The sequence below is a fragment of the Copadichromis virginalis genome, linkage group LG6 (genome assembly GCF_057382275.1).
Source record: "Copadichromis virginalis isolate Kocher_CV1m ecotype Utaka linkage group LG6, C_Virginalis_male_GT1.1, whole genome shotgun sequence".
NCBI classification, from domain to species: Eukaryota; Metazoa; Chordata; class Actinopteri; order Cichliformes; family Cichlidae; genus Copadichromis; species Copadichromis virginalis.
The window spans coordinates 18,902,325-18,927,735 of NC_140623.1; the positions used below are offsets into that span (position 1 = coordinate 18,902,325).

Consider the following 25,411-nt stretch of genomic DNA (forward strand, 5'->3'; position numbering starts at 1 on the left):
CAAATTCAGTCTGCAAGTCAAGTCGTCTTTTATGCAAATCGGGAGTGGGACTGTCAACAACCTGTCTATCTATGTCACAAATTTGTGTAGTCAAAGTTTGAAGTTTGGCTTTGTGGCTTTTAGTGGAATGGGCAGAGAAAGAAATTATTTGCCCACGCACATATGCCTTAAGAGATTCCCAAAGCAATGACCTCGTAACAGTATTGCTGTCGTTAAACACCATAAATTCATCAATTGCGGATTTGATAAAGGTAACAAACCCCTCATCCGAAAGCAACAAAGAGTTAAATCTCCAGGGTGAGGAAAAAGAGGACTGGGCTATGAGCTTGATGTCAACGCTAAGTGGTGCGTGATCGGAAATGACAATAGGATGATATGTAGATGACAGTACTTTTGGAATAAGGGAACCGTCCACAAAAAAATAATCAATCCGCGAAAAGGACTGATGTACCTGAGAAAAGAAAGAGTACGCTCTGGCAGTAGGGTTAGAAAACCTCCAGGGATCTACAAAACCATTCTCCACTCATGTTCTAATCGAAGACTGTGAACACAGAGGCAGTAGAGTTTCCGCTGTGGCTCCTTGTGCGCGTCGCCGTGTGTATGTGTGCAAAGAAGATAAACGCATGTGCAGCAAAGTGTGCGGGTATCGATAAAACCTCCCTCATTAAGAGCTGTCTGGTTTCTCATTAATGAAAAAAGAAAAAGTGCCCTTGCTTTTGGTGTTAATTAACAAGTACTGTGTTTGCGTGTCAAGATCATGTAGGTGACATTTTGGCATCCACCATCTTTGTTTGCACTTGCTCTTTATATCTAAGATCTGGATTAATGGCTGTGCTTGTTGTCTTGATGGAGCCGTTTTTTCACAATAAACTGAAGGTATTTGGGGTGAAAAATGCTTGCTTTTCAGCGCAGCCACAGAGGTTTTATTGACCCCCACACAAAAGGCCTTTAGTTATTAAACTGAACAGTCACTATAATGCGCCATGAAATAAAGGCAGCCACATGACAGGTCTTTTCTTTTTTGGAAATGTATTTTGTTATCCGAATCATCTGGCTGACTCAATTTTAACACATTTTCCTCTTTATCTGTATCGATCTATTGTTTGTTTTTAATCTGCATCACATGTCAGTTTAAAAAAGTCATTGTTTATAATAACTACAAATATATTTCATGAATTTTATCCAGTTAATCCTCTTATCTTCCTTTTTCTTACCTTTTTTGCTTTCTTATGCTGTAGGACATTGTTTTTTGTTTTTTTTATTTTATTATAACTGAAAGAGATGCTGCTTCAGTCAGGGCCACAATACTAAAAATATTATTTTTATTCTCTGACCGCAGTAATTTATATTTAGTGGTGGGGTGGATGGAGCTTACCTTGTAAGGGCTGGTGTGGTGAGAGCCGCAGTAAAACCCCACCACAAAACAGAGCAGGCAAAAAACCCCGATAAATATCACGTTAAGTTAGATAATAACTTAACGTGAAATTAAAAAGTACTATCCACTAGCCAAAAATAAAATATTGAATTAGATAATCATTTGCAACAGTATTAATGCCAACAGTCCCGTCTTCACTCTTCCAGTTAAGGCACAGTTTCACAACACTGCTGCACACAACCCCTCCTCTCAGTTACAGCTGAAATACCTAAAGGCCTCAACAATAAGCAACACTTTAGGAGGAATTTCAAGAGGTCAGTAAAGCTCCAACACTGAACTAATAAACACATATCACAAATGTTAACCAGGCAGGCACACATGTTAACATTAGGTCAGCAATTACCTGACAGCCACATTATGATTTAGCCATGAATTGTTTCAAATATTGCTTTGAAACAATTCAAAGCAATATTTCAAGATGATCGAACACAGTTCACTGCAGTTCCAAGTTTTTAAAACGATACATTAAAAGATAGAAGAGTTATTATTAGACTAGCAGCTAATAATAAAAGGATAACACTAATATGGGAGCTAGGTAGCTTCCTGCCTGCCTATCTGTAACACTAATACAGCGTTAATTTAACAGGATAACACAATTTGATAGGAAAAATGTGACTTGTTTTTTTTTTTTTAATGCACTACATAAAAGACTCTTAAAATTCATCTTCAAATACAGTAACATAGTGTTTGCATTGTCAGATAACTCAAAAATGACGGTTATTCCTTGTATTGTTCTAATATATTTTAAAAAATAAGCTTGTCAATTTCCCCCCGTGTTATACAAAATTGTCATGTTTGAAACTCTAGTATCGTGGTGACCCTGTTAGATGTAGGATGAAAAGGAGGCATTGAATTGGAGGTGGGTGACAAAGCGGCTTGCAGAGGTAGCAGCAACTGTGAGCAGCTTAAACCGGCTTACCGATTGGATGTGTAGAAGAGTATTGCTGCCGACTTGCACTCCATGGCCTGTGTAAAGTGTAAAAAAAACAACTGTATAATATACTGTGTTATTCCAAAGAAAGTTATTTTAGCATGAGTAATGAATTAGAATGTAGCAGAGTCTCCCTGAATGTTATTTTTGGGCTTTAGAGTTTTAGTGTTAATCAGCAATGAATATTAACAAATATCTAAATCCTGATGTTGAACACCTAATACCTGCAAAAAGAACGAATATCCAAGCAGTTGATAATCGAGAAGGCAAAACAACATACACAATAGGACAAAGAGGACAGGAAAAGTGGATGATTGTTGTTTGTTCTCACTACAGGCTAGATCATTTCAAAGATGCAATAAAGTCATCATCTTACTCTATAATATTAAATGTGACATTGAAAATGCATTTTCCCTAACATCTGCTGTCTGTTAAATGTTATACTAGGATCTGTGACCTTATTTTTGCATGCATATTTAATCAGCTCATACCTACTCTTATCACACCTTTACCCTTTCCAGACAATAGCGCAGTGATTAAAGGGGGTGAGTCTATCGTATATCTCTGTTCACCATCTCTGTGCCTCGGAACCCTCATTTAGCAAGCAGATATGCGTATCTGTTGTTTTAACCATTATTTACATCCACCTTGACCTGAGACACAAAGTAACAGAACGATAGTGTGGTTTGAGCCTGTGATGCAGTGTCTTAAGGATATTTAGTGGAGACCATTGTGGCTATATATTTACTATTTTAACACTTAAATCAGAAAACTTGAAACCACTGTCTCCTTGATCATTAAAGTGGTCAATTGGTCAAGTGGAATCATTAAGAACAATGTATATTTCAGTGAAACCAGTGGAAACATGGGTCTGTTCAGTACCCACTAGCTAGAAAATCTACTATAAGATTATCTAAACAGCACAACATTTAAAGACACTTATTAGCAGGGTTGTTCCTTTTCCTGATTGATGCCAAATATTTTTTATTTTGTTTTCTTATAAAACAACAGGAGTTTCAAGCCATTTTGCAAACATTTTGCATTACAACTACACCGATCTTGGTTCAAGTGTCTTTTTAATTGAAGATAATTACATCACAAAAGTATCAATGATTCTCATTTTCAAATCACATGAATGTTCTGCTGTCAGTAGCGATATAAGCGACCTTTACTCTGAAAATCTGGAATATTAGGAAACTTGAATATCACTGCCAGTTAACAGTCCACTGCTGTCCTCCGATATATGTACTCTTATTTGTAAAACTACTCTGATATAACCGGTGGCTATGCTAGTTTCTGTTTTGTTGAGCAGGTAGGCAGTGTAGAAACAATGTCTGATGGAATATTTAAGAACAAACATAGTGTGAAAATTCACCAAAGGCAAAGTGCAAAGAGTGACTACAGAAACATAAAAAACACATTTTATGCTGTTTTAAGGGGCTGAGGGCTATCTGTGAATTTATTGCTTGCCAGGCAGAGAAATTGGGCCAGAAGGAAAACCACAGGTCACTGGACCTGCTCAAGCATAAGAAGTGGGTGAAATCAAAAAGCTAGAGGACTCTGAGAGGAAACCAGAGCTGGATTTTCCACTGGCAGAAGATAGCAGATGGGCACAGCTGGATACAGATCTGAGTGATATGTTGGACAGCATCCTGAAAGGAGATGTAACCAAGAAGATAAAGACCATGGTGCAAGCTGTGCAACAGGTACGCCAAGATGCCATGAAGGAAGGCAGACACCAGCAAGCCATCAGCAGATCCCAAGAGGTGGCTTTGACAGATCACATAAAAAAAACCCGGCATTGCTCAAGAAAAGGTGCTGAAAGATAGAAAAAAAATTTGCAGGAAGGAAATAAACTGTAAAAACCAGAAAGAGAGAAATGTCAAGAGAGAAAACATTTTTTTAACCCTAACCACTTTACAAATCACTCCTATTGGAAAGCCCAAGAGCAGGAACCTGATATGTTCTTGGGTAGAAGTTAAGGACAGTGTGGAAGTGGGACACGATGACCCCACCAGAGATGTTTCAGTAGGAAACAGTTTTTCCTGCTGCCAACACTTAAGATGCACATCTCTTTTAACATGACAGACTTTGCCATCGACTAAAGTAACAGAAATAGTTGGAAAATCTCAAGAAGGATCCACTTCAAGACCATGAGACCCTACTTTCAAGATCTATAAATACTGCCCAGTGGCACTGAAGAGTTTTGAGAGATGCTCCTGTTAGAAGTTTAAATATGTTATGGTCTATTATTATTCACAGATTAACATATAATCTACTCACCAATGTGTATGTTGTATCCAAACAGAAAGTGTCCCAGGATGTTTGGAGGACTCATCCAGTTTTATAGCTTTAACTATCAGGTTCACACCTATTTTTTATCTAACCAAATAACACTGACCAGCTGATCCAACAGGCCACCAAGTACCATCAGGAGTAGTTAAGATTGCCCACTATCATCCTTTTGAAGAATACCAGCATTTGATCGATGAGGCTCTTGTCAAAGAATGACAAGTAGCCTTATTCCCTATTAAGGTGGCTTTCCACAATTTCCCATGAGGATGAGGATGTAACCCAAACAGCCGGAGAAAGCCACTGGGAAGATAGCCAGGGCAGCTGAAAATAGCTGTGGTTGACAAGAGCAGGTGAAGACTAATTTAGTCTTTGCAGTAGCACTGCCCTACTGGAGCACAGTGTACAGGTATAAGGGGTGAAACACTTGTGGCCCTGAGATAGTTGGGGATAATGTTTAATGTAGGGTATCTTGTCAGGTGAGAATTTTACTCAGAATTGACTGGTTTAGTATGGAGTGATCCATTAGTTACTTATCTCAGTGTCTATTCTGGCAAAGACTTAGATGTAATTACTTTTATTTGGTCTGACAAACAAGTGGTACTCTTGCATTCTACTGAAATATGCTTACTTCCATCAAGTCTATCTTTATACATCATAAGCAGAACTTACAATTTAACCACATGCACAGTGTGTTTACAGAATTGCCCATATTGTGGCTTCCAGTTGGTTTCAAGGTCCAAGTTTGATTAAAACTTGATTAATTATGAAAAGGATCAAGAAAATCTTTGATATGTGACCACAGCCTACATGTATGTGGATATAAATTGAGATGAATGCTTAAACCTATTGAATTATATTCTTTCCTCACCTTCATAAGCATAAGCCCACGCAGATAATTGTGATTTAATTTCTTGTTTTTGACACAGTTACTGAATGACCTCACAGTTGCTGTGGCATTTCAGAAGAAACTGTTTCTTATTTCTAATCAGCTGATAAACAATGCGGTGCACTGTTTGACTGCCAACCTGTTCAGGATGTACCCTACCTCTCTCCGAATGTCACCTAACATAGGCTCCAGGTTTCCTGCAGCGCCTTCAAAGATAAGAAGATAAAACTAACTGATGGATGAAAGCATGGTTGTTTTTTTTCTGTTTTGAGGGGAATCAGTTCCTTGTCTTGTTGGTTTGGTCAAATCATTTGCTGTGTAAAATCCTAAATTCTAATTCTGGTATCTAAAAATAGCTGATTTACATTTGTAATTTGTGATCAGAGGAGTGTATAAAGCCTCCTTTAACCTCTAATTTCTATAATATCTCTGGCATTTACTTGGTTGGCTGCCACAGGGACAGTGTGTTGATTATCTGTGTCTATCTGATATTCCCTTTCATATTCAAATTATTTGCCAAAGAAAGAGATTATGCATCCTAGCTGGAAATCAGCTGCTCCACACACAAACAAGACACAAATGTGCACAGACTGATGCATATTGGCAATTATTTCCAAAAGAAAGACCACAAATTATTATGGCATAAAGCTGCAGGCGCAACTAACTGAAAGACACCTGCTTGTTTCAGTATACACAGACAGCAGAAGAGTTAGTAATCGCAGAAGAAAGAGTAGTGAGGGGAGAATTTGAAAGGCCAAAGTGGATCAGCGGACACCAGATATTTTAGCCTGGGGTTTAAAGTTGCATTTATCTGGCTCAGGATGCGTGCATGTTTCAGTATGTTTTAACTTCTGTCTGTGTTTTAAGAGGTTTGCTAATAGTTTTTTGAACCTGAACTAAAAGATTAAGTTCCTTTGAAAGAAGTATAAAAACTATGAAAGTGGCACAACACTAGCTAAAGCACTACAATAATACCTCAATGGTCCTCACAGATCTGTGTTTATTTGTAGGGTGCAGGATCTAAAGGAGCTGGGAGATCTTTCCCCTCACTGGGACAACTTACGGAAGGAGGTGATGACACGATATGCAGGAATAATCAGCTCCTACCAAGAGACCTTGGCTGAAATGGACAAGATTAACGGTATGATAACTGCACCTATCTCTGAATTTGATATTCCCGTCTGTGTCAACACATGTAGTCATGCACACAAATGCGAAGTCAGACAAATACACAAACTGGCTTCTAAATTGCTCATACATACATACACATCACACACAGACATTTGAAAAAGAAGGCTTTTATGCAGTCCTGTAAAACACTAAGTACATCTCGATCATAAGCTTGTAGAACCACCTTTAGCACCAATAACTTTGCAAGACTTTCTCGGTTTCTTACATGGTTGTGAATACATTTTTACCCACTCTTCTTCACTGAGGTTTGCAAACATTGCAATATTGTGCCACAGTGTTTCAGTCAGGTTGAGGCTGGCTAAAACACGGTATCTGTATTTTTGCTGCTATAGTTGGGGTCATTGTGTTTTTGCATGAAATAGTTTTGGCTAAGCTTCAGCTGTCAGACAGATGGCCTAACATTTGACTCTAGCATACTTTGGTATAAAGAGGAGTTCATGGCACTGAAATGCCCGCATGGGGCCCGGGTCTTGTGGCTACAAAACAAGCCCAAATCAATACCCGTCCTCCACCATGCTTCACAGTAGGTTTGAGGTGTTTGCGCTGATATGCTGTGTTTGATGAATTATCAATACTTTATTTTAAAAAGGATAGACTGTCTCCTGGCAACCCTTTCAAGAAATGTAGGTCTTGTTTTTTGGGGGGTTTTCTTTGGTTTTTTTGCAGTTCTTATTTTTGCAGTTTCTTTGAGCATTTCAGAGTCTGAACTAGTTCAGACCAGAGCAAAACTTCTGCTTTAACAAAGGTGTCCATACTTGCTAATGACCATTTAATCAGCTGAATCTGATTAGCAGCACTGCTACTTACCCTCTTAATTTCTATGTAAGCAGTAAGGATGTATTTAGCTTTTCATGGGGCTGTGTGGAGATCTGTGAAAGCATTCCTTTCACCTTGACGATGTTGTCCCGTCATGGTGAAAATCATCTGCTCACATAGTCGAGGGTCCTTAAGAACACTGTAAAGAGGATAGGTACAGGTGTCTGATTTAGCCCAGTCTTGGATCAAAATCCTGAAGTATCCTCGGACCCGATGGGTTAAGTGCACACATAAAGGAAAACTTTGAACTCAAGGATCGATTTTGGGGTGAAAGCATAAAGAGAAGTTCCTGTTAAAAGAGTTTCCATAGCAACGCAGGTTTCATCAGGGGCAAATAAAATATGTACATGGCCATGTGCTCGTCTGTGTTTGTTGCACATAAACGCATCAAAACTGATACAGCCCTGTGCCAGGAGCAAACAAAAGCATGAGTCTCACATCTCATTTATAAATATCCAACCTTCCATTTAGTATGCAGTTACTTGGCGTGCAATCTTTTCTGCAAATGTTTTACATAATAAAATTAATCCATGCAGTTAGGTCTAAAGCGAAGACGGGAAGTAATTAGTCTGCTTCTCATTTGTCCCAGGGTTTAACAGGTAGATGCCGAACGCGTGATTTTGGCAATGACGAGGTGTTGTTGAAAATGCATTCTGAAATACAAAGGTGATGTATGTGTTGCATATAGTTTGAACTTCAAAAGCTAGATAAAAGCTCGTATGAACAGCATGCATATACAGTACAGGATATTGCACTCTGTATGGGGCTTGTTCTCAAGCTTACGCCCTCAAAGACACAGTCCCATTAAATAAAATGAGAACAGAATCATTTTTATACATTTGTTATCCGTTTACAGGAGTAGCAAACGTATAAAAGACCAATCATTCTGAATTTGTTTCTTTCCCTCGCAGCAGCATGTTCCTATACATTTTTCAGCTTACTATGCACATATTAACATTACGGCTGGTGATTAATTTTCTACTGAGTACCCTCGTCCACATAATGAGATATTTGTCTCTGTTCCTTTGTTGCTTTGCCCAGCTGATAAGAAATAAAGATGGCTAAGCCTCGGTGCTGCCTGCCTGGACTCTGAGGAGGGGTTGAGGGAAAGGATAATGTGGTGTTGGTCATTATAGTTCCTGACAACTCACTTGCGTGGTCCAGATGCTGTAATACATGGAGGATCCCCCAACCCTATCTTGCTACTCTAATTCAGTCCTGCATTAACTTAACAGGATGACAGACGTTGCTAAACAAGCTGGGTGGGCAAGCTGCTGCAGATTAATTATTGATAACTAATATGATTAAAAAAGGTTGGGAGGGAGAGACGAAAAAAGACAGACTGTGGAGGAGGTTGAGTGGGTGCACAAATGTGGCAGGAGGGACAAGAAATGAAAACATAATTACCAGAACAAACAAAGGGTGACAAATATGGCAACTGAGTGGCATTCGTCATAAGAGGAGTTCATTAACAAAAGTCAGTGGGCACGGCTGTCCTATTACTTGTGTCTGCACACAAATTAGGAACTTTCATTTAATTTGTCACTGTGCTCTTCTTTTGGAAATGTTCATGTCTAAGTGCTACATTTAGACGGGATAAATAAATTAAAGTCTATATGTTATTTACAGTAGAACATAGAAATCAAATCAAATGTTTAAACTGATAAAATAAGGTCTTGATGGCAACAGTATATCTGAGAAATGTTGGGATGGGGTCATGTTTACCACTGTGTAGCCTTTTCTTTTAACAATAGTCTGTAAACATCTGGGAACTGATGAGACCAGCTGCTGGACTTTTGAGAGAGTAGTAGATGCAGTAAGCGCTCTAGCATTGTCTTCCTGAAATATCCAAGACCTTCCCTGAAAAAGACGTTGTCAGGATGGGAGCATGTCGCTCTAATACCTGTATATACCTTTCAGCATTGATGATGCCTTTGTAGATGTACAATCTGTCACTTCCACAGACGCTAACACACCCCCATATCATTAGAAATGCAGGCCTTTGACCTGAGTGCTGATCACAAGCTGGATGGTCCCTCTCCTCGTTAGTCTGGAGGACGTGCCATGCATGACTTCTTCTTTGCGTGATAGTGCTTTAACCTGCATTTATGGATGACGCAGTGCAGTGATTTCTATGAGAGAATCCAGCCTGTTTTTAATGAAGTGCTGCCCGAGGACCTGAAGATCACCAGTATCCAATATTGACTTTGGGCCTTGTCCCCTTGCACACAGAGATTTCTCCATTTTCTCTGATTTTTTCATGAAGTTTTTCCACAATTTGTAGATGCAGATTTTTCAAGGTTGGTGAACCTCGGTCCATCTTTACTTCAAAGATGCTGATTTCATACTCAATGAATGCCCCAGTTAACCTAATTATGTGTTACTCTGAATGTTTCTTTTTAGTACTACTTACTTTTGTTGACCCAGTTCCAACTTGTTTAAAACATTTTTTCTGTTTTTCTTGAAATACTCAAGTTCTCATGTTAAACATTTGACATGTTTTTTGTGTTCGAATTAAAATGTGGATTTATGAGATTTGCAGATCATAGCATTCTGTTCTTGTTTACTTTTTACACAGCGTCCCAACATTTTTCAAATTGAGGCTATAGAAAACAAAATCCAAAGGTTTTGAAATTGCACATGGTTACAATAAAGAAGAGAAGTAGTTCTCTGGGAGGTGGATGAGTTTCCATGTTCAGGTCCAACATTCTTCCAATTTTTAAAACCACTGACCTCAGTGAACAAATCATTAACTGCATTCCATTAATAAATGACTCATCCCTGCTTGCACTGTTTACCAGCTGGTGAGTTAAAGGTGCAGTCATAGTCCTGTTAGTGTTAAACCTTCGCTACTGTCTGCAATCTCCTCTCTAAAATGTCAGCCATCCCTTTGGTGAAACGTTAGGCCTCTGAGCCTTCACTTATGGGATAACTACAGCTTAAGGCCCAGAGCTGAGTGTTTAAGGCAGTGTCATATATCTGTGTGGCTGACAGTAAAGCCTACTCATTGTGGAGATAGCAGGGCAGGTGGACATGATATTTTTTCCATAATATCTGTATTAGGACAGCCATCTTTACAGTCTGCTCCCTCCAGGTAAAGATGTTCACATACATTTTCTGTTTTGCAGGTTAAAAATGAGGACCGAATGTTAGATAAACCACAAATTGGTTAAAAGAAAAGAAAGTGACGTCAGACATGACACACTTGTTTAAATCATAGTCCTGTCCAATGTTCCCTCTAAGCTGCGCACGTGCGCAATTGCGCACTGCTGGCACGGTCTCTGCGCACAGAAAAAAAATCAAACCTGAATTGAAATTAAAATTAATACTTTAACAATTCTATTTTGCAGTGTTAGTCAGTGAGTGACTGGCTGCTCCCGTATGGGATTAGACGATGCCACCTTATCCCATAGTCCAGCCGCTGATGTGATTCACATTCGTATATACGCAGCTAATCAACGTCGTTGACAGGCTATGACAGCGTCCTTATGTGCCGACACCGGTGTTTTAGCTAGCAAAACAGCGTGGCTGATGTGGAGTGAAGCCACGGTAATGACAACGTGTACAACCATTGGAGATGTGAGCAGGACAGACGGAACAATTGACGAAAAAAGTGTGGACTTTATACCAGTTTTTAAATTGTGTTGATTGGCCAAGTAAATCCAGAGTTATGATAAAAATATATCTGCAATGTTTGGTTTTATTCCTGAATACTATCGTTGTTTATATTTACTTCAGGAAGAAACGATAAAATCAGCATTTTATCAGGAAAACGCTCGAAAGCACTCTCCACCTGTGAGCAAAGATGAAACCAAAACACACCCCCACCCTTTAGGAGTGACAGCGGTTTTGAGATGTGAGAGATTTGCGACGTTTAGCGCAAATCTTGTGTAGTTAGTCTGTTGTGTAGTCAATAGTTTTGTTGTGCGTTCAGAACAATGAGGTGACTGCTGAATGTTACAGGTGTTACAGCAGTGATACATCTCCTGTTGTCAGGCCTGCGGGTACCAGGCTGTTGTTCTCCTTTATCTCATAGTGGACAGAAATTATTTTTTGGAGTGGCACAAATAATTTGTGTGGCATCAAAATTGATGCAGAACAGCTGATTGTTCTGTAAATAGTTTGAAATGGCTGCATTTTTAGGTAAACAGCTGCAGAAAATGTTGTTGTTTGCATAACTCAGTTACTTTTTTGAAGAAGTAACTATATAATGAATTGCCCAACGTTGGTCATTAAAAAAAAAAAAGAAGAAGAAGTTAAAATTGGAGTTCAACTTATTTTTACTTCCAATAGTGTTAACATACTACACAGGTTTTTTTTTTTTTTTTCATTGTAAGTGGGCTAAAGCAGTTAATTAAAAGTAGTCTAACATAAATGTAAATGCTGTAATTTGATGCTTTTAATAAACCATGTAACTTGGGTGGATTCGATGCTGGCGTGACCACAGTGCACACGTCTGCTGTTGCTCACAGTGGTCCAAGGGACCGCTCAGGGAGTTGGTGTGTTCGCTCAGACACATGAAAAATTAGAGGGAACATTGGTCCTGTCAGACCAATACCACTGCTCACACAGCATGTGTTCAATTCTCCCGTGTCTCTACAACATGGTGTCTCTCTGCATGGATTCAAGAAAGAAAAAAAACCTGCTGTCCTCTCAGCACCACAGGATCACGAACATGATCTGTCGTCTGTCATATGGACAGAAGTACACTGATCTGTAAGACTTCATACATACTGGTTGTTGGCTCTTTTTTAAAATGTTCATTTAGTTGTCAGGCAGACATATAGGATAATGTTCACTCATCTTCTGGAGGAACAAAAAACATAAATACAGAAAACTATTTAAAAGCTCGAAAAATTTGAGTATATAAAAAGAGATGGTAGCTGTGGATCTTGGCCAGTAATTGGTAAATGGCCTGTCTCCAAAAAAGTTGATTCTGTTCATCTGGACGTAGCGTTTTGTGGGAGAAACGTTTCGTCACTCATCCAAGTGACTTCTTCAGTCTCAGCTGACTGCAGGTCAGGTCATTCCCCAACTGTCTGTGAATGGTACTCATGGCCATTGATCAGTGGTCTTTGATCAGTGGGTTTTGATCAGTGGGTTTTGGTCAGTGGTTGTTGATCAATGGTCATGAGAATTTGCGTAATTAAGATTAAGGAACTGACCTCCCAGCCCATTGTTCCTTCAGTGGGCTGGTTTCAGTCATTATGCAAATGTACTGTTTATAAGATTGGGGAAACCTGCAGTCAGCTGAGACTGAAGAAGTCACTTGGATGAGTGACGAAACGTTTCTCCCACAAAACGCTACGTCCAGATGAACAGAATCAACTTTTTGGAGATTTACTTCCCTGGATGATTGAGAATGCATCAAGACGTAAATGGCCTGTATTTGTATAGCGCTTTACTAGTCCCCAAGGACCCCAAGGCACATTCAGTCATCCACCCATTCACACACACATTCACACACTGGTGATGGCAAGCTACATTGTAGAGGCGAACTCCCAACTCTTGAGCCACGATCGCCCCCAGGGGCCCGTTCTTCGTACGTCGCTTACTACATCCAAGATCAAATGACACATCCAAGACCAAATCATCGCGCTAACCGTGAGCTCGCTAATCCGGTTCTCCGAACACACCTGCTGTTGACGATTAGTACAGCTGGATGAAGTAATGTGAGATCACTGGGTGTCGTAAAAGGGGCTACGCATCGATAGTAGAAACATTGATCGGCAACCCTCTGATTGGTCGGCGAAAATGTCGAAGGAGCGCGCTCGGTATTTTTCGGCAGCAGAGCAAGAACTCTTGATTGAGGGATTTCAGGAGTTTCAGAGTTTAATCAGAACGCAAGGGAACACTGCAAAGGCTGCAAAAGCAAGGAGAGAGGGCTGGCAGAAAGTTGCTGACAAATTAAACTCGTAAGTAATTTAATAATAACAATAATAATGGAGTGGATTTATATAGCGCTTTTCAAGGCACCCAAAGCGCTTTACAATGCCACTATTCAGTCACTCTCACATTCACACACTGGTGGAGGCAGCTACGGTTGTAGCCACAGCTGCCCTGGGGCAGACTGACAGAAGCCAGGCTGCCATATCGCGCCATCGGCCCCTCTGGCCAACACCAGTAGGCGGTAGGGTAAATTTATTGTATTACACTATATTATCCAATATTATATTACATTATATTATGTTATATTATATCCCCTTACACATTAGAGCCACAACAGGACCCACTAGAACATGGGAACAGGTAAAAGTGGAATATAAGAATATGCTACAGAATGGCAATATTTATCACTTATATTGCTTTTCGTCTCTAGGAAAGAGACCCTGAAATAATCTGTTTGTTTGTTCATAACAGCAACCAAGAAAAGGGCAGAGCAAAAAAAAGACAGGTGGTGGTCCTGCACCCCCTCGTCAACAAGTTGGTTAAGTAAATAATACCCTCACGGGAATATCGATATCTCTCAATGAGCACACTGTCGCGCTGAGCTAAAGGATCCTGTCTATCCCGCAATATACGCTGAATTCTGAAAACTCTCCTTATCAATCTTGCACCTTCCGCAATGGGTGGCTCGCGTATACGGACAGGACATGGCTGCGACAGGCTTCCCAAATCCACCTTCGCTTTTATAGCCGTGGTCTCTCATCTTGATTACACAAAGTAATTTGCAATTACTACTGTGAAATATGAATTACATCTGTAATAATCACATACATGTAATAGAATGTTAATAGTACATTTCCCTTTTTTTAGGAAATGACCTGTATGTATCTGTGTGAAATCAATAAAAGGATCAAGTGCTGCATTATCTTTAGTTACATTGATAATATTTATTTATGGTGAAACAGTGGTGGAATATCGCTGTTGCTTTCGTATAAATGAAGCGGACATACCTGCGTGGCCGCGATCTAATCCTGTTTACATAAAGTGAACCTGCTCCCGAGCAGGTTTACGCTTACGGCTCTGTTGCTATGGCAGCAAGTCCCGGATGAGCTTCGGGGAACCGAACGATCCAAGATCACGCGAAATCGTCAACAATCTAATCCAGCTAACTTACTTAGCGAGGTACGAAGAACGGGCCCCAGTACTGCTGGTATTTAACCTTTATGTCACATATATCAGATGAGTAATTCACTGAACCTACAACAGTCACTAGTTACATTAGCCTGGTCCCCTGAGCTCCTGGCTGACAGAGAAGGGATAAGAGTATCCATCCATCCATCCATTCGCTTCCGCTTATCCTTTTCAGGGTCGCGGGGGGCGCTGGAGCCTATCCCAGCTGTCATGGGGTACACCCTGGACCGGTCGCCAGTCTGTCGCAGGGCTAACACACAGGGACAGACAACCATTCACATTCACTCTTTTAGGCTTCTAGAAATTTACAACATTTTGTGTGTTGCTGTGAAAATCTCTACTGATATTTGAGGTCCACTGAGCATATAGTAATTTAAAATAGAAGGTTTTTACAGGACTGTATGCAGCCCCCCTTTTGTCTAAAACATGGCAGCACTGCTTATGTTTAAAAAGATCCATCTAAAGAAATCTTTTGGAACAGTGTCCTTTGGAGAGACAACATAAAGGTGTAGATGTTTGGCCACAATGAGGAGTGAGCCAAAATTCCAACACAACAGATAAAATCATGAGTACTTTGTTCAAAGCCACAGGACAAAATTTCCACACGCCTCTATACAGTCCTGTGGAAACTTTGTCCTGTGGTTCTGATCCTTTAGATGTTTCATTCAGCAACATATTTAGGTCAAATATCAGTTTGCGCGTGTTGGGCTCATTTTATATAGCGGTAATGAAAATGTGTTGGCATGCCATGATGAGCTAATTTACTCAATTAAAAATGTCATTGTGGTGATATCAGAAATTAGCAAAATACAGCCTGACAGAACTGTTAAAACTCCTTGTGCTGTTTAGCTAATCCCTGGGCACCCTTCACACTATGATTGGCTTTAGGATTACACCTTTAGACATGTTGTGGAGGTTATATAAGCTCATAGTATAAAGGTAATAAAAGCACTATATGAATTGCTGAATGTCGAATGATTTACTAGTACGTAGTACTGACTGATTGCAGCATTGAAAACTGCTCATGCTTTGGTTTGCACTGTATTTTTAAGCAGAATGTATATTTAGCTAGAAACGGCATCTGTCTATTTTTTCACTTTGATAAAGGGCAGCAAATCTGCCACCTTAGTAAGAAGACATGATTGATTTCAGCGCTCATAAAAATACCAGCCACATCTCCAACGTCTCCAGCTGAGTCATTAGTGTTATACATTTTTGAGGCAACACATTTCAGCTTGAGTGGGTCAGCAGTTGCACCATTATATGCTGTAATTGAGTTGCAGTGAGTTTGTTTTCATCTCTGGCCTTCCTGCCAAATGATGTTAAAAATTTGTGGCGGGTTACAGGTTTTCTCATCTATCTTCTGTGTCAACATAGATCGTAAATAGTGCTGAGGCTCTGATTGTTGGCTATTGGTCTGTTGCCTCAAGAGTGATTACAGGAGGAGAAGATTCAGTACAGCTTAGTTAAGTTTTCCTAAAGGTGAGTTATGTTGCTTGTCAGATAGAAGAGTTGCAAAGTATGGTTTTAGTCATTATTCTGCAGTTAACACGCTATACTGCCACTCACACACAAATTAAACATGTTAAGTAAACGAATTACTGACACGAGCAATTTGTTACAATAAAATCATTCTAAAACATTTAGAAATTATGCCAGAATTTCACACTCTGGACATTTTTGGTGTTGTTAATATGACAGGAATGTCTTCGACTAACCAGAATATTTTATGAATCCCCTCCTAAATAAGGAATGTTTGTTTATCCTGTAATGCTGATACAAACTGCTGCACAGGAAAGTTTTTATTCTTTCCTGGTGGGTTTTTCCTGGGGAAAAAAGTCACTTCCTCTGGCTTAAAGGAATGTGATGATGTGTTTCCCACATCAGCAAAAGTAGGTTTGTCTGCCCACAGCCTTTGTGTGCAGACAGACTATTAATGTGTCTCAAGAAGATTGGCATTCATCGACACATCGACACACAAATTCTGGAAAAGTCATCACAAGACAAGCCTTTGCGATATTAAATATAACACTGCTGAATAAAAACACCTGATCGGCCTAATGCTGCAATTGCTTTTATAAAACAGAATGAATAGATGCAGCTTCTCATTTAAACACTCTGAACCATAGCAGGCAAGACCCGACGGTTCAGGCTGTGTGGAAATGGCCCTGAGATAATCCAGCACGTAACAACAAGGTGCAGGGTCTGTAAGTGTCAAGGTCAAAATGGGATATGCCCTCCAGATTGGTTGAGGATGACTGAGCTAAGATCCTGTGGGACTTCTTGGTCTGTCTGGAAGTTGGTCCGTCTGTATCTGGAAGTCATCTGGTGGACAAGCAGAGGAAGGCGGCTGTAGTGATAGAAAGCTATACCACGTGACAGCAACGTGAGGGAGAAGGAACACGAGAAGTTCGAGAAATACCAAGGACTCAAAGAGGAGGTAGAGAAGCTGTGGAGGGTGAAGGCAACAGTGGTCCCCGTGGTAATTAGAGCACTCGGGGAGGTGACCCCCAAACTTGGCGAGCAGCTCCAACAACTAGCAGATTCCAGAAACAACATCCAAGATCTCTGTCCAGAAGTTTGCAGTCATAGGAACACCAAAGATACTGCACAGGACCGTTAACCTCCATGCCTCTGGTAGAGGAGCCGAGCTTGAAGGGGATATATTTATATATTTTATAACTCAATTACTTCTACTTGCAAAGATTGCAGTGCCTCTTTTGCTCGAGTGTATTTGAATGCTCAAAAGGCTAATGACCCCTGTTGGATATGAGCAGCCAAATTGAAGTGTCAGAAAATGATTTTGAGCTTAAATATGAGCCAAAAACAAAGAATGTCATTTGGCAGGAACATTTAATTGGACATTTTGAACAGAGTAGTGTTTGCAAAGGACATAAAGTACTGTGCTCAAAGCATTACACCATAAATTAGAGGTTATTGCAAGGTTGCAAGTCAGCTGATTTTGACTTTGCTGGGTTCCAACTGTGTGTTAAACAGTCTTGATGCACATTAAAAGGTAGGGTATTTTGGTTTAACAGTCCAGTCCATGATGGTGAACATGAAAGAATTAATTACAATAATTTCTTCATAGCTTACAGTATTTTAAAACTGTATGATTACTTTCTGACATTTTATTTAAAGGTTATTGTTTGTTTGGGAAAATTGTCCTCTCAGTTATCTTAAAGTCCTGCGAAATGTGAAACTGTGCTCTATTTTTGGGGCTGTATTCTGAAGTCAGATTCATTAAGTGACCAATTCTGACGGAGAACGAACAAATGTCTTCCGTTTATACGGCATATTGTAGCAATTAAGTTGTAAAAGTCCCCGCATCCGTAGAGGTATATCTGAATCTGCACTGCAGCCACTTCAACAACTTCTAATTTAAATCGATTTTAATTTGCTTTGTATTCCCTTTTGTCACTCAGTCGTGCATTAAATAGATCTCAAGTCACTGAATTGCGCAGGGGTTTTCTTTTCATTGGTAAATCAATCAAGAGAACAATTGATCATATATTTAACTTATTATCTAATGCTTCCTGCCTCTGTGTCTTTGTCCCTTGCCACATGAACTGATGAAGTGAAAAGCCGTGTAATGTAATGTGGTGTAGCTGTAGCAGACAGTAAGGGCTTTCTATAATACAATAGGCTGACAAATGACAAGGCTGCAGACATGATGAACCACTTTGAAACTCAGATATATGGTTTAAAAGTAATAGAACACCGTTGCTTCAAATCAAAGCACATTGAATACAGTTTATGGTGTAACACAGTGAATAAGCATGAAAACATCATTAGATAAAATCAGAACATTCTTCACAGTGACACAGCTTTGCACTTTTCAGAGAAACACTTTGTATTTGCAACGCCAAATATGTTGGAATGTATGTGGTATATGGGTTGGGGGTTTTTTTTATATGAAAGACTCAAAAGGAAGACCAAATGACTAATATTGCAGAAAAAAGATACAATTTGCTCAGGGAATGTGGATTATACTCTGACATTAAGAGGAGCAAATTAAAACAGCTGAAAGTTATGTTGCAGGACATTATGATACAGTCACACTAGTGAAGACAGTGATTGGAGAACATTATTTCGACTTTATGCAATGAACTTGCAATCTCACTGCCTTTGAAATGGCTGCTTTGAGGACGGCACTTACACTCAGTTGCTGTCTGTCATGATGATAAAATGGTCAGTCTGCTATCAGATGGCACTTGAATAACAAATATGTTGCTGTCTACATACACAGACATTCACGTTAACTAATTATATCAGCACAGATGGACTCAGATTGATTGCTACATGTTTGCAATCTTTATGCATGTGTATACAGTGGTCCCTCGCTATAATGCGGTTCACCTTTCGCAGCCTCGCTGTTTCGCGGATTTTTTTGAGTGCAATTTTGCTTTTTTTAATTATTTTTTTTTCACAGCGCATTGTGTTCTGCATCCTAATTGGCTGTAGACCATTGTCAATCAATCTCCTCCATGCCGTGTCTCCTGTACAGTACAGAATGCGTTCACCTTGTAAAATTTACATAAATCTTCGATCGCTAGCAGTGTGACTCTGAAGTGCTGCACTGTATATTTGTAAGTTTTCTCCCCAACAAACACTACAATGTCGACGAAACGTTTTGCACCGTCAGAGGCACCCGTGGGTGCTTTTGGTTTCATTCTATAATACTAAACTTGTTTTTCTACAAAGGTTTGAACTTTGAGAGTGTTTAAACAGGAGAGAAAAGTGTGAAAATGTTCATGCCTGTCTTATAAAAGTGTATAGTGAGGGGTTTTACAGCCTTAAAACATCTATAATAATTGTAAAAAATAAAGTTGGCTACTTCGCCGATTTCACCTATCGCAGGTTATTTTTAGAACGTAACTCCCACAATAAACCACTGTATTGGACAGTGATTATTATTTGCAAACCTTCAACTGCAAATTGACTTTTCTTAGAGTGACTGTTGTCAGTCCAAATCAGACTGCCACTGTTTGGAAATAGATTGGCTCCCGTTGGCCAATCTGTGTAGTTACCATGTGATCGAATAAGGTTGGTGGTGTTGCACCTTAAACTGCAGGTGACCAGTTGGTCACCAGAGCTACTTGTAATCCGTTTCTAACAGATTCAACGCAGTCACCAGTTTTTCATAGTTGCATGGAGTCAGCCATCCTGCTTTTACTTTAGGGTGATGGAGCCATTAGAAACATGGCAAGATAGGCCAGCATGAGACCTTTTGGACTGTATAGCCAGAAATCCTCTGGTCTTCTGAGAAATGTAGAAATAATGATATATCCTGATGCAATTTTTTATTATTTGCATCAGGATATATCATTATTACACTGACAAAGACTGCACACTGGTCAATTTAAATGTATGTAAACGTGAAATAAATACATGTTAATTTAGCAAAGAACTCGGTGTCTTCAATCATTTGTGTAGGAAATGTATCAAAATTTGGTTGTGGTTACTACAAATACCCAGCATAACTTCTACACAATCGCTTTTACAGTACAAGGATTTTTTTTCTTCTTTCTTCTTCAAGATCTTGACCAACACAACCTGGTTTTGTGACATATACTGTTGTTTATGTTTTCAGGTTGCTCATTCAAGCCAAGCTGCTGCAAAGCTCAAAAGTCTCTGGAGTTTATTCCGATAAACCTGCACACCCAGAGGATGAGGGTGACATGCCCCAAAAAAACAGGTACTGCACCTCTGACTTGGACTTGTTTTAGATTCATCATTGCATGTATTGTCTTCAGACGTCCTTTCAAGAGCAATTAGGTTTTGTGTGGGAGAACAGTTTCATTCTAAGTGGTTCTCAGCTCAAGCTGTGCACAACGTAACTTCAAACACGGTATGGAAACATTGTCACCTACTGTGCTTGACTTCTCCATCTGTCTGAGACACTCAGGGGGCTCAGACAGGGAGGTTCTAGGTCATCATCCAGGCTGAAAGGTGAGAATTAACTTGGCCTAAAAAAAAACAGACAAAACACTAATTAAGCCCTTTGCGTTTTTGTGGAGTGAAGGACTAGGCTGTCTCTTCCACTGCTGCTCTGTTGCTGGCAGAGGCTGTTTTTGCCCTGGAACTGTCTCAGCATATTAAGGCAACTAACTACTTCCTGATGATCTGTGAATGGGCTCCAGTGCAACTAAACAACAGATGATTGATGGAAAGTTGAAGACAGGCAAACGTTGAAATACATATCAGTCTTTCTTTAAGGCTTCTGATAGGACAAATAAAAATAGTCAAACAGAGACATTATACAGTTCTGCGACTTTTTATCTAAAAATATTAATATAAACTTTAGAGACACTATTAATTCCCTTCTGTTGGCCCAATTCACACCAGACAGAGATGCTGCAGCTTAAGTGTAATGCAGAGTATACACAGCTTCCACTGGTGTCACAATGTTAAGTAAGTAATGTTGATCCGCGGTGCAAAAGTCTCAATCCATCCATCATTTCTTTATATTTTGCTTTCAAGAACCCAGACTTTCTTGTAATTGTAGATTTGTGTATGATAAGCCATCTAACTCTGACATATTGAATCAAAAAATGAGGCATCTAACTGATGAACAGACAACTTGGCACTCCTAACAGCCTGCTGTAAAAACACATCATTTATTTAATTTCTTGAGACTTATTTCATGGCAAACATAACGTGGTTTGACAGATCTAAAGTATCATTTTTGAGACAACAAAGTGATTCTCAAATAACTATTACACAAAAACCTGGGATGGCTCAGCGTGGTGTGCAGTGTGTCCTTAAAAAGTTTGAGGAAAGTGGAAAAGTGGAGGGCAAAAGAAGATGTGACCGTTTAAAAGATTATCTACAGCAGATTAACAGTATCTGAAAGTCATGTCCTTAAGAAAGGACAGGACATGACTGGGAAGAAATCCACCAAAGACCCAGATTTTACACAGGACCTGAGAGATGCACCTGCACATCAAGAAATGAGGGATGGTATTGTGAGTTTTACACAATAACACATTGGCTGAGAGATGTTTCACCAGTCGAATCCCTAGTCAAATCAGACTTTTTAAAGTGCTTTAAAGCACAAAAGTTATGGAAATGTGGCTTTCAGTACTTTGGTATGATTTTACAACTAATCCAAGATGGATGCAGTAAGCCAAGGAAACCATAAAAACGTAGCCTTCGTCTTTCGTGATACTTTTAAGAAGCTCTATTTTACAGTATAGAGCTTCTACAGTATGTATCGATACAGCAACACGACTGGCTCATGGTTTCCAGTTCACTTGCTGATTGTCTCTAATTAGCTCAACATGTGCCAGCTTTCATGCATGTTCATCAGTGGTTATCTGATGTGAATGGTTAAGTGCAAAATTAAGACAGAGAGCCACTGATGAGAAGATTGTCTTTAAAAAATAGCCATCATTTCTGGGTATTAGGCTATCCTCGTGTTTTAATTTATTCTAGCAACCTTTATTGGATGTAAAATTCATTTTTTTCCCTTCAAATTTACTTGCTTTGAAAAGGCAAAAGAAAAACCACAAGGAAAGAAAATGATTGCAATCAGAGAGGCACAGAAGACAATGAAAACTGGTCCATAATGCAACTGAGTTTCAGTTTCAACTACAGTGAAGAGCTCTATTTTTCCATTTGATTTTCTGAAGTGATGAAGTTTGGCTATGTAATTTACTCAACAATGCAAAACCATTAATTTTCATTTTGTCTCCCGATCGTTCAGCAAGAAAAGAAAATAGGGAGGAAAGCAACACTTCCAGCTCTAAACAGTATTCATTTGTTTTACTGTGAGTGGCTGTCTTCTGCCTCTAAAATGACAACTATAGAATATTTCCAGCCTAAATGCACAGCTCGGCAAAGCTGAACTGAAAGCATTATTCAGCACTCATTTAGGTCGAGTAAAACAATGCTTTGTCATTGTTAAAAGGGACTGTTGAATGGGTTAAGCATGGATTATAACCAATCATCCTGACTGCCACAACCAGTTTACTCTTTCCAGAAAGCCACTGTCCTCTCAGTATAACAGCTTGCTCCGTTGTTGATTTATTGAGAAACGGTCGGTGTGTGAAAAAGAGCAAGCAAATCGAGCACAAATTGGTCATTGTGCTTGATGTTCTGAAATCCGCCATTGCTTTTCAGTATACTTCTGCTGGGGGGAGAACCAATTAAGGGAACTTAGATATCTGAAAACTCCAGGGGCCAGACATGTGGCAGTCAGGGAGTGTTATGGCCAGGCACCTCAATAATTAATGGAAGAAACAGTGGGTAGTAGCAAAGCCTCGACATCAAACCACTATTGGTCTACAGTGGTGTTGTCATTTACTTCTCTGTGGCAAGACTTGCAACTGTTGTGTCATTAATTTGTGTTTTCAGCCTCTTTTTTTTGGTTAGAATATTATTGTGGACTGTTGTTTTCTCATGGGCGTTCATTAACTGACCAAGCACTAAACCACACCAAAATATTCACCCCCCCCCCCCCCCCCCCCCATACCCCCTTCTGTTTTTCCTGCTTTAATTGACAGTTTCAGCCATTACTCATTCAAATCAAGCCCTGTTCTAAGCACCTCTGTGCCGCCTAGCCGTCTGTGAAGTGTTTATTTACTTATGACCCCGGTGTGCAAATTGAAAAGAAATACTGTGACATTGGTTGTCCTTCCAGGTTAACGTGGGACCAGACCAAAATAAAGATGAAAAGATGGCAAGAAGTAGAGCCAAGCATACATAGAGATAATTAGAGGCTGACAGATATGAGATTTGAAAAAATGATTTCAATACCGATATTTGGTGACGAAAATCTGATATATTGTTTTTTCCTTTCACAGAACATAAATAGATCCTCTTAACGTTGGTTATGTGTCGTTATTTATGATTCCTTACTAAGGTAATATGACAGCACTGTTTAAAAATTATTTTGCTTTATTGAAACTCACGTGATTACTTGTTGCCATTTGTTGCCAACATAGTTTAACAAACTGTTCAACTTCAACACTCATAACATGCTTGAAGGGTGTTTCTCCCATCTATTGTTTAATTGCTAATTTTTCATTTATTGGCCATTAGATATGGAGGTCGGCATATTTACATTTTTTTTTTCATATTTTAATTTGAGCTGAAGCCGGAAGACAGCCGACATTAGTCATTCCTCATGTCTGTGTGTCTTGAAATTACTCTTATTAGCAGCATTTCCATCATTTCCGTGAAAAATCCTACTTGAAATTATATTAATATGTAATTTACTTTGACAGGATTCATTCATGTTCTCAGTTTTCTCAATTCGGGGTCCTCCAGTAACTCCAGTTTTGCAGGTTCTGCCTTTAAAAAAAAAAAATCTGTATCTAAAATGCTGTGAACTCAATTTTCTCTCTCTTTACAGATGCGTTTTACGACATCGTCACTGTTGGTGCCCCAGCTGCCCACTTCCAGGGCTTTAAAGGTGGTGGTCTCCAGCGACTCCTGAGCAGATATGAAGCAGAGAAAAAGAGGTACAAAATAAATGTTTACACCATGAAGGCATAGGTACCTGAGTGATTTAATCCAGGCCCATGTTGGAGGAACTGGCTTTTATTGACAAAAGAATCTAACTTGGTCATAATTAATACTGGCAAACAAATTTGTCCCTGGCCCACAGACTTTATTTTCAGTTTAGACTGGGACTCTACTGCCTCTGACAGCTCTATTTGACTCGAGGCAACAGGCGTGATGGAAAGGGTTTGTTGAGTCAGAACTTCCTCTGCACCTGTTCTTTTTCCTGGCAAGCATTTTTCTTCTTCCTAAATATGTTCGTGAACATTGAAGAGCCGCTTTTTTTCTGCAACTTCCCAGCTGCCAGCTGCAGCTCGCACTCGAGTTTTAAGGTTTCAAGAAAGGGGGAAATTGTCAGCTGAGTTTATGAGCAGCGATAAAACTGGTACTACACAACGATGTTTGGAGTGCACATGGACACCAGTTGTCAGATGGGTCTGCAGTTAGTCTGCAATAATCCAGCCATTGTGATGACCTCTAATTTTTCTCATAGAACCAAGTCCTTCTTCTAAAACAATATGAATTCTTAAAAAAATATTTGCTTGGAGTATAAACTCTTTCTAATATACTGCTCTTTCTCAAATCAGTGTTCAACCTAGAAACATTTTTAGTGCCTTTCATTGACAAACAGGGAGATTTTTATATTTTTATGTTTTATTAAGTTCGGTATTTGGCTGTGAAGCATCTCTCTGCTTCATGGCTGGATGGGTTAAATGTGTCTTGTTTGCTTTCTTCACTGACCATCACTGCTAGATCTTCAAATCCTGTCATGGTGCTGGGTCTGTGATCCAACGTTTGTGTTTGAATCTTTGAGTTTTGTTAATTCACGATTGTTTTTGATTTTCAAAAATTGTTAATTAGTTCCCTTTACTGTCCCCTCCCTGTTCCCTTAGTCTCATCTCAGGGCTCAACTCAAGTCTTCTGTGTTCAGATACTCTCATTTTCATGTTGTTTATCTTTTTATCTCTCAGTCCTTTTCTCATTGTTTCCTGTTTTATTTTGGTAATCTCTTATCCTGCGTGCTTAGTGTTTAGTTTTTGCTTTACTCAGTCTCATTTCCTTGAAAAGTTTCAGCTGCGTTCCCTGGTGTTTTCACTTCCCCTGATCACCCTCCTGTGTATTCATTGTTGCTATCTCCCCTAGTCCTTTGTCTGAGTGTCTGTTCTTCAATCCCTTGTGTCTCCCAGCTTTAGTTCAGCAGTGTTGGGACTAACACGTTATTAAGTAACACGTTACAGTAACTACGTTGTTATTGTGGTAACGAGCACGGTAA

At 39.5% G+C, this 25,411-nt stretch overlaps 1 protein-coding gene across 3 annotated transcripts in view; it reads left to right on the forward strand.

The window, feature by feature from the left end:
• Window positions 1–25,411, forward strand: part of inpp4b (inositol polyphosphate-4-phosphatase type II B) — a 183,548-nt gene that overhangs the window by 123,460 nt on the left and 34,677 nt on the right. For all 3 annotated transcript variants that reach the window (XM_085459043.1, XM_085459045.1, XM_085459044.1), the window contains 3 exons: window positions 6,558–6,688; window positions 20,225–20,329; window positions 23,990–24,098. In XM_085459043.1, the coding sequence (XP_085315169.1) occupies window positions 6,558–6,688; window positions 20,225–20,329; window positions 23,990–24,098 (345 nt within the window). The remainder of the gene's footprint in view (window positions 1–6,557; window positions 6,689–20,224; window positions 20,330–23,989; window positions 24,099–25,411) is intronic.